Genomic DNA, 17,550 nt, shown 5'->3' on the forward strand with positions numbered 1-17,550 from the left:
TCGAACCACAACCCTTGAATATCATCTCTGCCACAATGCCCTGCAGTCCAAAACACGTCAATTCTTTGTGGCACTCAGGTATGTCATCGCCTACCCACCAGCCTGTCGGGAGTTTGCACGTTGGTACTTCTTTTCCCTGAACTAGGAGTAATCCAGGGAAATGAGCCCCTGCCAATCCCAGTTGTAGATATGATAGCTGCCCTATGTAAGAGGACAGCTCAGGTCATGCCACTCTTGGACGCTGCGGGAATAGCCATAGGTGCTGATACTGGGCATCTGAGAGCCCAAAGACTCAGACCACCAGCCTCCGAGCCAGCCTCGGCCGGGAGACCCCCACTCAGAAGCCCTGTCCCCGCAGGACCTCAGACTGAGTCTCCCCATGCCTGGGCGGGAGGTGGGGGTGCGGTGTGGGGTGGGGGATGGTGGGGAGCCCCGCAGCATCCACCTGGTGCTGCAGGGAGTGAACTCAATCAAATTCCTGTGCTTCTGCTCCCCGGAGCCGCTGGATCCACAACTCCGCCCAACAGGACCCATGCCCACCCCCACGAGCGAGCTAACCACCCCTCACATAAGATCTTCATTTTCCAAGTTATTGTTAGTAAATGTATACTGTGGGTTTTGTTGTTTGTTTGTTTGTTTGTTTTGAGATAGAATTTATATATATATATATATCTCCCAGGTTAGTCTCACATTCAGTTTGGGAGACTAACTGAATACCTGATCCTCCTGCCTCTGTCTCCTAAGTGATAGGATTACAGGCATGAGTCACCATGCCTGGCCATTTTTTATTGTTACAAATAAATAGTTTTAGTTCTACATGTAAGTGTATTTAATTTTCACCTAAGTAATGTTTATAATCTTCAGGTATCACAAGTTTAATCAAACATATATACATACATATGTAATCTTTAAGTTTCATGTGTTATAATTTTTTTCTTATGGCATACTTGAATCTTCTGGTTTTGTCCTCACTTTTCCCATTTTGGAAAAAATTCTTAGTACAATAATTTAACATTTTAAATCTTTTTCTCTAAGAATATTTCCTTTTCTTTGTTCCTTTTTTTTTCTTTTTCTTTATTTTTTCTAAAAATAGTTTTTCCCCCTCCTTGGGTATTTAGGATTAAACCCAGGTCCTTGAACATGCTAGGCAACTGCTCTACTCCTGAGCTATGCCTTCAGACTTCCTCTTACTCATTATTTTGAACCAGTGTCTCAATCATATGCCCAAGCTGCCCTTGAACCTATTCATTTGTACAGTGATAGTTCAACAGTTCAGATGATTGCTGCCATGCCTGACAACCTAAGTTAGATCTCTGAGAAAGAGCTGACTCCCACAAGTTGTCTTCTGACAGTTGTAGTTATGTGTGCAGAGTCACAAATATGAACAAGAAAATTTAAAATGAGACTATTTTTAAATGTGTTAACAGCAGAGAAGCATTTTTATCTTACCAAAAAAAATTAATTTATTAGTTTTACTGAATTGAAGAAATTTGAACTAAGTTTATGTGTGTGCTAACTTAGAAATGAACTTAAATTAAGCCTTTTGGGGGAAGACTTTATTATATAAACATATCATATGACATATCTAATGGTAGCATACAGAAACATAGATAGAGATAAGCCAATATAATAAAAGCTTTTCTTGTGATTAAAGCTTAATCATACAAAAAGAGCAAATTAATTTTTACCAGTTTAAAAGCGAAATAAATCTAAATACATAACATAACAAAATAAACCCAAACCACTGATTTGTCTGAACAATTCTTTTTTGTTATTGGCATTACTCAAGTGAACCTCAACCCTACATAAACTTTAGGATGTTTCACTTTTATATGGCCTTCATAGGCCCAAGTCAGCTTGATAATTTGATTGTGCATCTCACAGAACCATCTCACTGACCCTGATCATCACTAACAGACAAGAGTAAGTTGAGACAGTAAAACGTTGAACAGCCAGTTTTATTAAGAAGAAGCAGATTCATGTTTCAGACATGATAGAGAGGAAGGAATTGTCAGGTCAGGAACGAATACATTCAGTCTTTAGACTACAATGAAGTGTATGTTTGCTGAATGTGCTGTGAAGGGGCAGTAGGCCAGGCAAGAGCAAGTACCTGCAGCATAAGGCCGTGGTCTGGGGGAGAACAATTGTGGTGGATGGTTCGGGTGGTAAATTACTTTGTATTGAGTTTGCTGGAGCATAATCCCTGTTTTCCCAATATGGGAGTTACTGAGATGTTTAGGATCAGAGCCTGGACCCTGACCTTTCTAATAAACTAGGCTCAGCTATTCGTCCTGATTATGCCAATTTTGCTATCCAATGTAGTTCAGGCCCAACCTCAAACTCACAATCTTCATGCTTAGCCTCTCAGATACTATGCTCAGTGTGACTGACATTTTTATTTCAGTTCTAGAAAGACTCTGCTTCTTCTTAAACGGTATTCTCTGACGATATCAATGATCAACTGTCCCGTGGTTTGATTTCAACTGTCCCTCATTAGCAGGAGGAGATTTATCATGGTTAGTCTGACATGACTCCATGTTAGTGGGGTACAAATGTCAAGTAATCACTGCCAAGAAAATCCTTTATGGCCAATTCTAAACAACTAAGAGGGTCTTACTGTGAAGCTCAGGCTGGCCTGCCTCTACCTCTAGAGTGCTGGGGACAAAGGCATGCACCATCACACCTGACTCTAACAGCAAATATTTAAAGAAGAGTAATTTGAAAATTAAGTAACTGTTTAGAGATGCATCCCCTAGAGGACTAGTGTCTAATCTCTTTTATGAGGAAGTACCATTTAGAGTGTACGCTAGAGCAGTCTGGCCATCTTAGAGAGAATCACATGGACACAGCTGGGAGCATGCAAACGTAAACCTCAAAAAAGGCTAACACACTAGCAATTCTAGTTGGGTGGCTCCCAGCTTGGTAAAAAGTTTTCTGTAGCTTTGCATCTTAGAAGGCTTATCTAACACACATGAATTTTAAAAATTTAAAAAGCCAGCAACTATTAGCACAGATGGAAACGGAGAAAGTAAAACATTCAGGCAGTTGAGAAGCAAGGACCTCAGAACACAGCAGTTCTATGTTCTTGTCTTTGCCAGAAGCCGGAAATGCTACAATTACCTAGGAACACTGGATACAGTTTCTTGTTAGTTTTCCTCTCATTATACACAGCAGTGAGCACAGCTGCCTGGAGACTATATAGGAGGGCAGGACTTACATTCCAGTCCAGACACAGAGCACCTAAATAGAAAGGCGAATGGCTATCTCCTGGGTGGGACACCTGTACTGGACAACTCATGCCTCAATCTGGTAAGGCTTTGGTGACCCCCTAGATTGGGCCTTTCAGAGTAGGAAGGCATCTGTGGGACCTGCTCTTGCAGAAGCTCAGTTTGCTTCCCATAATTTTTTTCTCTCTTTTCAAGAGTAATTCACTTTTGCATACAACTCTGTGTGTGCACATCTGTATGCAGATCACTTAACTCTTAAGCTCTCACTGGTGAACCTGTAATAAACTCTCTTTTAAAAATCCATCTTCCTGTTACCCATGAAATCCATTCATCAACTTCACTAGAAAAAGGATCCAGAAACCACTGGCTTGTGTTAGCTTTGGTTGCCTTTGACCAACTGGAACCCTTGTCCCCAAACTAATGATCATCTGAGATGAGAAAACATTTGTCACACTCATAAGGACCTGGGCTTTATCCTCAACTTCCCTGATTACTGTAACTCCAAAAAAAAAATCTTTACATAATAACTTAGCTTCTACTTTTAAAGCAAAATTTATCATCTTTGAATCAATAGCATAATGGCTGGGCATATATGTTCCTCCTGGGAAATATCATACATTTAACATGAAAACATTGCGGTGTGCTTGAAAAAAAGGGGATCTTAAACATTTCCCTTTAGGGTGGGAAGAACATTTTTGAACATACCTACAAAATTATTCTTTATTACCAAACACCGGCAATATTTTGGTCTATTTATAACTTGGGATTGTTTATGATTGAAAAAGAGTAGGCGTTAAAGAGCCAGACTAGACAGGCACTTCAGAATCATGCCCCGCCCCCGCCTCTGCCCTTGCCTTTCGCTCCCTGTCTCTGCCTCCCGCGTGCCAGGATACTTTCTTTGAAGTCCGCCCCACAAAAACAAAGGCCTGCGGATGAGACCTACATCCAGGTCACCAATTAGTAGACCCAGAAGAAATCGGTGTTCTTCTCAGCCTGGGTAATGGAAACCTAGCCCCTGTCACATAGAAGGTTCCCTTCATAGTGCAGAATCTACTGAGTGACGCTTTTGTAACAAAGGTGTCCTGTCATAAAGGGCGGGGGCAGGGCAGCCTCAGTTGCCAAGGCTCCCTGAGGTGAGGGGCCTTTCTTCCCGTTTATCTGTTTATCTCCTGCCAGCGCACTCTCAGTATTGTGGATCACCTCCCTACTACGTGTCATGTCCTTACCACATGTCATGACTTCACTGGGCTTCTGCTTCTGCGTCCCAAGTCTTCTCCTCACCGGACACGTTTTGCTGGTGGTGACCCAGGCGGATCCCATTGCGGAGTGGGTCAAGAATCCAGTTCGTTTGACCTCAGAGCCCTGGGTGAGAACAAAACTCGGGTCTTGGCAGCCCTCTGATCAGCCACCCAAATCCCTGAAAGCTCATACATCCCAAGCAGCCGTGGGGGCCTTTGATTACCCGGGCTCCTCTGCTCCCTCCCAGATCTTCTCCCCAGCTCGGGAATTGAAGGACAGCTTTCTTTTAATCCAAGCAACAGATACCTCTGTGGAGCCTCACCCAGAGTCAGATCAGTTCAGTGTTCCATATCAGCACTTGGCCAAGCAAATGACTCCACCCAGGAAGCTGCGGGAGAACATTTTAAAGCTAAATGAGGACCAAAATCAGTCTCCACGATCCAGAAGTATTTCCAGTCTAGATCGGGCTGCAGACGAGCAGTTGTTTGAAATGCTTGTTCCGTCACTAGACAGTGAGAGTTCAAGCATAACAAAGTTCATAGCTTCACCCCACAAAATAAAAAAGCACCTAGTTCAGCACAGGCCACCTGCTAAGAAGGTTGTTGGAGCTACAAAACAATTTGCAAAACCTCAACTCCAAAAAAAAACTGTAGAGGATGAATACAGGGATCTAAATATGAATGAAGGTTATTCTAACAGCCTGCCTCTGCAATCCCAGGTAAACCAAGAGGAGCCTCTAGAGCCTTCTGGGCAGATTGAACAGCCTGAATACCTGCTGGAAGCACAAACTCAAGACTCAGACAATCTTGATATGGTCCAAGAAAACCCAGATCATCTCTCACTGCTCCCTGAGGAAGATGAACCTTCAGTCCAGAAGGAAAGACCAGTTCAACATCATTTTGCTTCTGGGAAAGCTGCAGCAGTAAAGCATCCTGACAGAAATGCGCCCTCTCCAAAAGGAAATGAAACTCACCACTCCAAATGGCCAAACATCACAGTTAAGCCTGTAGATCTGGAGATTACAGTAATTCCAGAGGCAGATAAGGAAACCCAACATACTCTGAGCTGGCAGCAGGCCCCAGGCCATCTTCCAGCGAGTCCTGAGGAGGTAGGACCTTTGTCAACCCAACAAGATAACCTGGTACACTTTTCAGAGGGTCCTGAGGAGATAGGAACTGTGTTAACCCAACAGGAGGCCACAACTCCGAATCCAGAGCTCTCTGAGGAGTTGGAGTCTTCATTAGCTAGACAAGAGGCCCTAAGTGAGTCTTTAGAACTCCCTGAAGACCTTGAAGCATCGGGTAGCCAGCTAGAAGTTCCAGCACTACCTACAAAGCCCCCTGAAGAAGCCAGTCCTCCAATTGAGCAAGAGGCCACAAACCCAACTCCAGAACCCTCTATGCCAGGTATAATTGAAACACCAGTAGCAGCAGTTTCACATCACAGTCAGGATCAAGTTCATCATTATATTTTGCCCACGATTACAGTCAAACCTGCAGATGTGGAAGTTACAATAACTGCTAAACCTTTTAATGAAGCTGAAACATCTCCAGTTCGTGAAGAGACTCAGACCCCAGGTCCTCGTGTGAAAGCTGGACATCATGGCCTAGAACAGCAGCCAGCTGAACCTTCTGGGTCTTCTGGGGAGGTTGAATCACCTGAAAGGTATCTGGAATCCTCAACTCAGCCTCCAGAGGAAGAGGAGGAAGAGGAAGAAGAGGTGGAGTCTTCTCTAACCCAAGAGGACGTCCCATCACAATACCCGAGTCCTCTTCTGGAGGAGGAATCTTCTATTGAACTACAGCAGCCAATTCGACCCTCTGGATCTCCTGAGGAGGTGGGATTGGGTCCTGAAAACCAGTCAGAAGTTATACCTGCAGAGTTCCCTGAGGAAGTCAAGTCTCCAATGGAGCAAGAGGCTCCACTTCACGCTCCAGAGTCCCCTTTTGAGGCTATAGTTGAAACGCCACCAATTCATAAAGACCGGCCAGCTCCAAATAAAGTGTACCATTATCATTTGCCAAATGTTACCGTCAGACCTGTGGATTTGGAGTTTACCATAAATTCAGAGCCTACCAAGGAGACTGAGTCTTCTCTAGCCCATCAGGCGTTCTCAATGCATCCTTCAGAGTATACTGAAGAAGGGGATTCTTTTCCCTACGAGCAGGAACAGCTGGTTCAGCCTTCTGAGCTGAACTTTCTAACTCAAGCCTCAGAGCATCATCATTTGGCAAGTTCAGCCTCAACTCACCCTCAAACTCACCATTCACTCTCACTCTCTACAACTCTTAAACCTGCAGATGTGCAGCTCACCATAGCACAAAATCCCACTGCAGAAGTGGAACCTCCTTCAGTGCTTCATGAGGTTGTAGGCAAACCAATTGCCATCTCAGACGAGGTTGTAAACACTTCAGATGAAAATTCAGAGCTCCTAGAGGAAGTTGAATCTTCTTTAGACCAACAGGAGACCCCAGTGAATTCTCTGGTGTTCCCTAATGAGATGATGGTTCAACCTTCAGCACACCATGAGGCAACAGGTCCTCCCCTTATTCACACTCAACTTCATCCTCTTGCATCACACAATGTCACAGCTAAGCCTCCGGAGTTGACTAATGAGGTTGAAACTTCAAGTCAACAGGGATTTGAACCTTTGGAAGACCAGCAAGAAGAAGTTACAAGTCAGTATCCAACGCCCCCTGAAAATCATCAAGATTCTTCACTTTATCAAGGGGTCCTAACTCAGCCTGCAAAGCTTCCTGGGGAAGTTTCTTCAGGTCAGCAGAGTAACTTGTCTCCACCCCTAAAGCACCCTCCAGGGGTGCAGTTTTTACCATTTCATCAAAAACTCCCAGACCAGCATCTAGAACCACCCAAAGAGGGTTTCTTTCTTTCTCCAATTGAAGATACCATGTTCTTTTCACCTGACGATATAGAAGCAATATTCAGATATGAGCTCTCAAAGCTGCGTAAAACCACAGTTTTACATTTGAACCAAGCACATACCAGAGCTCCAGAGTCCTCTGTGGAAGTCGAATCCCTTCAGGTTCAGGAGGATGATGTAGTTCCTATACCTGTAATTCCCACCGAACAAATTGAATATTCACAAGTCCAATTTGAATATCCTTCCCATACACCAGAATTCCCTGAAACTCAATTTTCTCAGCAACAGTCCATAGGTCAGAAAACAGACCTCTATGAAGAGGCATATCCTTTTCCTACTCAGCAGAGTGACCTATATCTATCTCCAGATTCCATTATAAGTGCAGAACTTTCTCCAGCTCAGCACTTGAGCTGGTCTCAACCTGAAGACCTCTCTGAAAATGTAGGACCAACTCTAGTGCTACAGCCCACCCTCGCACAAGATTCAGAACCTCCAAAGGAGATAGTTTTTTCTCCAACCCAGCAAGTGCTCCTAAACCAGCTTCCAGAGTTCATGAGCAATATTGTAACTCACCTTCCAACACAGCAAATGACAGTCCCAACACCAGGTCAGATTCAAGCAGAGTATCCAACAGCACACAGTATCTCATTTCAGGCTTTGAACCTGGAATTCTCCATAACTTCACAATATACTTCAGAGGACAACCACACTACAGAACCTCCTCCAACAAATCCTCAGGTGACATTTCCATACTCAACTGAAGTCACAGTTCAACCTTTGGATCTGGAACTTAGCATAAGTCCACAATCTACTCCTGAGGAACTTCCTCAGACTATGTCAGAGACCACAACTCAGACTACAGAACCACCAAGAGAGGCTGTAGCTCCAGCCACTCTCTATCAGGAGATGACAGTTCCAACAGCAGGTCAGGATCGAGTTGAATATCCAATTCCACCTGCTGTTTCATTTCAGCCTTTGGACTTGAAACTCACCATGAGTTCAGAGCCTACAAGAGAGACTCAGCAGCCTACAGCCACAATGAAGACTACAGGTACTCCTCCAGAGCACCTTCAGGATCACGTTTCCTATGTAACTGAAGTCACAGTTCAACCTTTGGATCTGGGTCTTACCATAAGTCCACAATCTACTCCTGAGGAACTTTCTCAAGCTATGTCAGAGACCACAACTCAGATTACTGAACCACCTAGAGGGGCTGTAGCTCCAGCCACTCTCTATCAGGAGATGACAGCAGGAGTTCTAACAGCAGGTCAGGATCAAGTTGAATATCCAATTCCACCTGCTGTCTCGTTTCAGCCTTTGGACCTGAAACTCACCGTAAGTTCAGAGCCTACTAGAGAAGTTCACCATTCCACAACCCCAAAGGAGACAACAGTTCCTCCTCCAACGCCCCCTCAGGTGACACGTTCACAAGAGTTTCACATTCAGAATCTATACCCAAGTGAAGTTACAGTTCAACCTTTGGGTCTAGAACTTACCATAACACCACAACCAACTCCTAAGGAACTTTCTCAAACTATGTCAGAGTCCACAAATCAGATGACAGAACCACCTAAAGAGGTTGTAGCTCCACTGTACCAAGAGGTGACAGTTCCAACACCAAGTGAGGATCAAGCTGAGTATCCAACACTTCCTATTGCCTCATTTCAGCCTTTGGACCTAGAACTCACCATGAGTTCAGAGCCTACAAGAGAGACTCAGCAGCCTACAACCACAATGAAGATTATATCTCCTCCTCCAGAGCACTTTCAGGATCACATTTCCTATGCAACTAAAATTCAACCTTTGGATATGGAACTTAACATAACTCCACAATCTACTCCTGAGGAACTTACTCAAACTATGCCAGAGACCACAACTCAGATTACAGAACCACCTAAAGAAGTTGTAGCTCCATTATATCAAGAGGTGACAATTTCAACACCAAGTTGGGCTCGAACTAAGTATCCAACACTTCCTATCGCCTCATTTCAGCCTTTGGACCTAGAACTCACAAGTTCAAAGCCTACAAGAGAGACTCAGCAGCCTACAACCACAATGAAGATTATATCTCCTCCTCCAGGGCACCTTCAGGATCACATTTCCTATGCAACTAAAATTCAACCTTTGGATCTGGAACGTAACATAACTCCACAATCTACTCCTGAGGAACTTACTCAAACTATGTCAGAGACCACAACTCAGATTACAGAACCACCTAAAGAGGCTGTAGCTCCATTATATCAAGAGGTGACAATTTCAACACCAAGTTGGGCTCGAACTAAGTATCCAACACTTCCTATCGCCTCATTTCAGCCTTTGGACCTAGAACTCACAAGTTCAAAGCCTACAAGAGAGACTCAGCAGCCTACAACCACAATGAAGATTATATCTCCTCCTCCAGGGCACTTTCAGGATCATGTTCCCTATGCAACTAAAATTCAACCTTTGGATCTGGAACGTAACATAACTCCACAATCTACTCCTGAGGAACTTCCTCAAACTATGTCAGAGACCACAACTCAGATTACAGAACCACCTAGAGAGGCTGTAGCTCCAGCCACTCTCTATCAGGAGATGACAGTTCCAACACCAGGTCAGGTTCAAAATGAGCACCTAACAACCCTTCAGCCTGTGGACCTGGAACTCACCACAACTTCAGACTTCACTACAGAGGCTGAACATTCTACAACCCTGGTAATGACTACAGTTCCTTCTCCAAAGTACTCTCAGATGACACTTCCAGAACAGGTTCTCTTTCAGCATCCAAACCCAGCTGAAGTCACAGTTCAGTCTTTGGATCTGGGACTTACCGCAACTTCACAGCCAGATACTGAGGGAAAACTTTCTCAAACTATGCAAGAGAGCACAACTCAGCCTATAGATCCACCAAAGGAAGCTGTAGCTCAAGCCCCAGTCTATCAGGAAGTGACACTTGCAACATCTAGTAAAGATGCAGCTGAGAATCCAACCTTACCCATCATCACATTTCAGCTGTTGGACCTGGATCTCACCATACATCCAGAGACTTCCAGAGAGGCTCACAATTTAACAACCTTGGAGGAGACCACAATTCTTCCTCCAAAGTACTCTCAGGTTCACACTCAGTACCCACCCCCAAGTGAAGTTACATTTCAACCTTTGGATCTGGATCTTAGCACGTCTCCACAAGCTATTCCTGAGGTAGAACTGTCTCAAACTGTACAGGAGACAAAAACTCAGCCCTCAAATCCAGCTAAAAAGGTTGTCACTCCAGCACCACAGCACCCAGAAGTGACAGTTCAAGCACCAGATCAGGATAAAACTGAGTATCTAATACTGCCTACTGCCTCATTTCAGCCTTCGGACCTGGAATTCACCATAAGTTCAGGGCCTACAACCCCACACGAAAGTCCAGTTTCTCCTCCACAATACCATCAGATGGCACTTTCAGAACAAGTTTATATTCAACGTCCAACTCTAACTAAAGTTACAGTTCAACCTTTGGATCCGGAACTTACAGGAATTCCAAGCCCCAATCTAAATGTTGAGATTTCTCCACATATACAGGAGATCCTTCCTGAACCTGAACAGCCAAATGAGGAGGTCACAGCAAAAGCTCCAGTGTTTTATGAAATAACACCAATTCAGGATCCAACTCAGCATCTGGTTTCTCCTAAAGTCACAGTTCAACATATAAAAGTAGAACATGGAATAGCTCCAATATCCAGTGTGGAGCCTGAACTTTTGCCAGCCACATATATTACAGCTCTTCCTCCAAAGCACCATGAGATGACCCTTCTACCTGAAGACCAGGTTCAGGCTCTGCATGGAAATCCAACTCAAGTCACAATTGAGCCCTCATACCCAGAATTTTCCATAGCTCCGCCACCTGCTACAATGGTTAAACGTTCTGCACCAGTTCAGTCTATAGAGTCATCTAAGGAGACTGGAACCCAATCTCCAGTATACCTCAATATGACAGTTCTAGCAATTGTCCATGGTCAACCTCAGCATCTCAACTCAGAGGCTACACAATCTAAAGTCCCAGCAACCACTCATCCAGAGACTGTACATTCCATAGCCCTAACAACTACTCATCCAGAGACTACACATTCTACAGTCCCAACAGCTATGTCCCCTCCTTCAACACACGATGAGGTAATACTTTCACGGTCAAGCCAGGTTCAGGCTCATCAGCCAAAGCCAACTGAAGTCACAACTTGGTCTTCACCCACAAGCCAACAATCTTCCATAACACCACAGTCTGTTACACTAATAAGCCCTTTTGCACCTATGTTTGAGATCACGGCTCAGCAAAACCCAAGTGGCATCACACTTCAACCTGTGAATCTTGGACCTACCATAACTCCTTATGCTGGAAATTTTAATACAGAAAAAGATTTAATTTTCCAAAAGAAACCAAATGTCTTCATGAGCACCAACGTATGTGACTTTTGCTTGTGTGAAAATCACACACTATTGTGTAATCATCTCAGCCCAATGCGGAAACTCCACAAGGTGCCTGTGCCAAGTCCCAACACCTACAAGGGCACCCTAAATGTTTTGTAAGAATCACCTTTTTCTTATTTCTGTTTTTCATTCTGCTTGACATTGGGGCCTTTTCCTCAAAGCCTTCCTGGACCTTCCTTGTCACCCCAACCAACACTGACTGACTTTCTGCTCTTACCTATGCTATGTCGTCTTCTTACTACAGTCCTCTCCTCCATTCATTTTTATTTAGCCCCACTATGTAATTATAATGAATTCAACTTTGGCTCTTCCTATTTTTCACTCCAACCTCTTTATAACTCATCTCTCTAGTGAGGATGCAGCAGAGAGTTGGGACTAGATTCCAGAGATGGACTCCTACAGTTGGACCCCATGTGGTAGCCTCTACAATTCTAGGAAGAGTGCATAACTGGGAGTGAACTTCCTCACCTGTAAAATGGGGAGTGTGTTAGACACTCTCTCATAGGATTGTTGTGAGGCTTAGTTGACTCTGTGGAATACTGAATCTTAGTTCTTAGCATCCATGAGTGTTAGCTGTTAATATTTGTAATCTCTGTTGTGTTCAGAAACTTATCTTTATCCTAGGATATATAATCTTTTGTGTGCAACTTGAAGCTAAGAAGTGTGAGAGTCACATATTATGTGTGTTGTATCTGGGACATGAAAAAAATAAAGAGGGGACAAGGGAACAGTAAACCTTTCCCCATGGCTCAAAAGATGTCTATAAGTATGGAACAGTAAAATTAGAGAGTACAACCTAGGCAAAGGCATGATTATAAGAAAGATGGGGAGATAGACAAGTCAGATTAAAGGAAAGACATTATGTGAGATCTGAAGTATCAACTATAAGATTTAGGAAGTGACAGAGGGAGACATGGAAAGCCACCAGATGTTTGCAGGAAAGAAAGGAATTACGACAGAAGAATTTAAAGAAAAATAAAATAAAGACAGACCAGTAGTATAATCTAGCCTGGAGTTTCTGATTCTCCTGTCTGGGCCTTTCAAGTGCTAGGATCATGGGCATATTCCACCATTCTCATATCTTGGATCATTTTTAAATCCATAAATATAATGGCCTCCAGGCCCTCCACCATGACAGTCCATAAGAAAGAGAAGGTAGGATTTAGTAGCCACTGGTTAAATTGAGAGTTGGGCTCTAGAGTCTATAACACAGAGAAGAGTGGAATGTGAGCCCACAGGCTAGAAGTTTACCTTCTGAGGAAGTGTCTCAATGCTTGCACCAGTAGTCCTGCTGCACCCTTAACTGCGCTCCCTTGGAAACAGAGATCCAGGAATTAGAGTTGGTGGTGTCTTTTGTTCTTCATTGAGCACCTCCATGAGGGTGCGATAATTTCTACTGATTCTTTTTCTTTTTATTCAAGTATATAAATTGTTTCTTCACAGAAATTTCCAAGGAAATGTTATCTCTTACATTGACAAAAATGTATGGAAAGCATACCGTTGGGTTGAGAAACTGTGAGTATGTTTTCTCCAAATATGAATATAAAACAAACAAACAAAAACCTACTGCACTGTAAGTTCCTTCTTGGTCCAGGTTTTAAGGCAAATACCCACGCGACAAGGCATTTCCCCTTCATAACCCAAATCAAGCTATAGTGACTGAATTTCTCTGGTAAATTTTGTAGTGACTAAGTGTTGCAGAGGGGAGAACAGTTGCCTAGCACAACACATGAGGCCATAGGTTCAGACACCATCAATTCCTCAAAAAATTGTTTTCCATTTTATTTTGCATGCACACCAAGCCAGAGCTTGTATGTGGAAGTCAGGGGACAGCTTGTAGAACTTGCTTTTCTCCTACCATGTGGGCCCAGGAGACTAAACTCAAGTTTCAGTCTTGGCAACAAGTCCCCTTTCCCTTGAGGTCATTTTGCTACCCAATTTTTTAGATTAAATTTTATGGACTCTCCCTAGAAGCACTGACAATTTAAACTTGTCTCCCATGCAGAAGTCATCGATGATATTTTGGGCTGTTTTGGTTTTTTTGAGACAATGTCTCTCTGTGTCACCTGGGCTAGCCTGAAACTCACTCAAGCAGACCAGGTGGTCTTCAAACTCAAAGAGATCTGCCTGCCTCTTCTTCTTGGGTGCTGGTTTAAAGGTGTGCACCACCAAACTTGATCTATGATTACATTCTTAATGGATATAAATTAAATATCAGATATAAAGAAATCTTCCTTGTGCTCTAAGTTTTCACCACTGGGATGTTTGTGTTAGTTTTGTTTTGCTGTGATAAAGACCATGAACAAAAGCCACCAGGAGAGAAAAGAGTTTTACTCCAACTTAAAATTGTAATCCGTCCTTATAGGAGCTTAAGAAAGGAACCTACAAGTGCCAGGAGTTGAGGCAGAGGCTTGGAGGAACACTGCTTAGTGGCTCATTCCTACTGGCTTGAGAAGTTTGTCTTCTTGTTCATCCCAGGCCCCCTGTCCTGGGATGACATTGCCCATAGTGGGCTGGGCCTTCACGTATCAATAATTTATAAAGAAAATGCCCAACTTGCCCACAGTGAAGACATCTTCTCAGTTGAGATCTCCTCTTCACAGATGACCCCGGTTTCTGTCAAGTTGAAAGTAAACTAGAATAGGTAACTGCTACTGTGATTTTGGTATATATCCTTCCAGACATAATTTGCATATAGAAAAACAGATTTGTCACAAATTCCTTTTTAATTTTTACATAAATGATAATATCCTGCAACTTGATGTTTTCACTGCATGATATTGAAAGTTACTTTTTAATACATAGTTATTCTATTTCTTTCTAGTACTGCATAATATTTCATAGTGTGTATACATCCACAAGAATTTAATATTACCCTGCTGGTGTTTAGAGACTATCTGATTATTCTGTTACATGTCTGGCTATAATAAATGTCCTGTATACCTTGGTCGAGTGATTCTATAGACCAGATATCTAGAAAGAGAGTCTTTAGGATGGATACCATTGTACATATGAAATTTTAATTGCCCTAACAATAAGTAGTGCCAACTTACGCTCTAGGCAATAGCACGTGACAGTGTGTACCTCTTCATCCTATTTCACCACCAATGTTCTCCATCTGTTTGATGATTTTTGATCCAGGTAACCTTTTAATTTTCCAGAATTCTCAGTGAAAATTACCTGACTGAATTACATAAGGATTCATTCGAAGGCCTGCTATCGCTCCAGGTTTTGTAAGTTAGTTGAGCATACCTATTTTTAAGTTAATGAATTATTCGTGGATGAATTAGATACTAACATGTCTTCAAGCAGTAAAGTTGTGCAATTATTGACTAGGTTTGTCAGTGCTTGCTTATAATCCCAGCACTGAGGCAGTGGAAAATGGGAGGATTGCTGCAAGTTGGAGATCTGCATGGTCTACATAGTGGGTTTCATACCTGTTCCAGGGCTGCTTGGCAAGAGCCTGGCTCTAAAACCATGATAAAAGACAATCTGCGGTTATGTCTGTCTGTGAGGGTGACAGCCTATCTCTACCATTAAAATGCCTTCTATGCATTTTAAATTTCCCAAATCATATAGACAACTTCAAACAGAACAACTCCATTTACAGAAGGAAAGTGTTAGCAGGATGTGAGTCATTACTGAAACCCACACAACCCTTGTTTTCTGAGGCGTAGGCTTCTATTTAGATCTTCATACCTCCGTCAGTTCCGGTCCATGTTCTCATTTACTGTAGCCCATGAGTTGGGAGTGCTTTGATACTCTTACCGGACTTGTGCAAGTTGATGTGACAGGGTGCCTGATAAGAACAAGTTAAGGAGGTAAGATTCATTTTGGCCCTTCATCTCAGAGGTTTTCGGTTCCTGACAGCTGGCTCCATTGTTTCTGGCCTGTGGTGAGGCAGACCATGATTCCGGAAGGCTGTGGTAGAGTAAAGCCTGGAAAGAGTGAAAGAAGAAATGCCCAACAATAAGCCACGCCCTCACACCCCGCCCCCTCCAGTCAGGCACCGCCTCCTCCTAGCACATTCAGGAAGGGACTCATCAGTGGGTTAATTCGTGGATGACCTTAGTGTCTTCATGGTAAATATACCCCCAGCTGAGAATCAAATCTCCAGTATATGCTTTCTTATTTTCAGGGGGGTTGGAGGGACTGTAGGGTTTACTTTATATCCAAACCATTAACAAAGCTAAAAAAGAAAAAAGAGAATCAATAAAGAATGTGCAACATAAGGTATGTGTGGCCTGCAAAGTCCAAAATGTTTGCTAATCTAACCTTTAAAAAAAACGCGTAGTAGGACAGAAGGAATTAATCCTTCAAGCCATCGCATCTAAGATTAGAGAAGAGCTACCTGCATTAATTTGAAGGTGTGTGTGTGTGTGTGTGTGTGTGTGTGTGTGTGTGTTTACATCTTTGTTTAGTGTGTGTGTGTGTGTGACAGAGAGAGAGAGTTCTTGTCAGAGACAGGTGTGGAGATCAGATGACAACTCCAAGATTTGGTTCTCTCCTTCCACCACGAGGGTCTGAGGGGTCAGACTTGGGACATTAGTCTTGGCCACAGGTATCCATATTCATTAAGACATCTCACCAGCCTCAGACAGGTCTCTTGGTGGAAAAGATGCTAAGCACTAAACACAAGAGTGGAGACAAAAGTTAAAGCCCTGTTAGAGGAGTGCTCATGGGCCCTCTCCAGACAGACCTTCTGGGGGTTTGAGTGCAAAGCCAAGGTACCACGACGAGGACCACGGCGCTGTAGCAATGCTTGCAAACAGCCAGAAGCCTCACAGCATCACCTGGAGCATTTGCTAGACCTGGGTCCTGGCATCCCTGCTCAGTGGCAGTTACTGAATCAACAAGTCTGAAGTAGGGCTGAGAACCTGTGTCTTCAAGGGCCCCAGTACCTGGAATTACCTAGTAATTTCAGAACTAGGGGAGGCTGAGGTAGGAAAACTGGGAATTTGAGGGCAGCCTAGCCTACATGGAAAGACATATAAAAAAGTCAGATAATCTCTCAACATGACTAACTCCAGAATCTATCAAGATCTATAGTTTTATTTTATATATTTGAATATTATAAAGGGTGATACTCTTGGGAGAAGGATGGACTGGGTAAGTGGCTTTAAATATTCAAATCCAAAGCTTTAGAGTTTAGACAAAAACAATGTATTTTCTATTATCGACTTTAAGTTCTCTAGTTATACTTACTAGATATCTAACAGCTAAGCAAAGCAATATTTCCCTTTTATGTTTCCTAGGGATTTATCCTGCAATAAAATACATTACATTGAAAGAAGGACATTTGAGTCATTACCCTTTTTGAAGTATATGTAAGTTACAATTATAACCCTTTTATGTTTAAATTTCAATCCCCCTTTGTGACTTCCAACTTAGCTAATAGGACTCAATAATAACCTAGACTCAAAAAAAGACAAATATTGCATTTTTAAAATTTATTTGTTTTGGTGACAGGGACAAACCTAGGGTCTTGTACTTGCTATCCAAGTGCCCTCTCAGTGAGCTACATTCCTAGTTGTATATGTGTGTGTTGGAAGTGGACGATGCCCGGGTGAGGGGTGAGAAGGGAGCACAGAAGGGTGGAAAACAAGAGAGGATAAGAGAAGAAAGATAAACCATCATGTTTCCTCGGGTGTGGGCAATCATTCTGTGCTTGTGCATGTGAGTGTGTGTGTGCGGGTGTGTGTGCAACAGGAAAGTAAGACTGTATTGGGAGGAAGAAGGCCAGCAGAGTGGGAT

At 43.1% G+C, this 17,550-nt stretch overlaps 1 protein-coding gene across 1 annotated transcript in view; it reads left to right on the forward strand.

Moving 5' to 3' along the window:
- The first annotated feature begins 9,598 nt into the window (after positions 1–9,598).
- Positions 9,599–17,550, forward strand: part of LOC143442646 (leucine-rich repeat-containing protein 37A2-like) — a 44,660-nt gene continuing 36,708 nt past the window's right edge. The window contains exons 1-4 of the mRNA XM_076935671.1: positions 9,599–11,891; positions 13,240–13,311; positions 14,958–15,029; positions 17,052–17,123. Coding sequence (XP_076791786.1) covers positions 9,724–11,891; positions 13,240–13,311; positions 14,958–15,029; positions 17,052–17,123 — 2,384 coding nt within the window. The 5' untranslated portion in view covers positions 9,599–9,723. The remainder of the gene's footprint in view (positions 11,892–13,239; positions 13,312–14,957; positions 15,030–17,051; positions 17,124–17,550) is intronic.

This window comes from Arvicanthis niloticus, chromosome 6 (assembly GCF_011762505.2).
Source record: "Arvicanthis niloticus isolate mArvNil1 chromosome 6, mArvNil1.pat.X, whole genome shotgun sequence".
NCBI lineage: Eukaryota > Metazoa > Chordata > Mammalia > Rodentia > Muridae > Arvicanthis > Arvicanthis niloticus.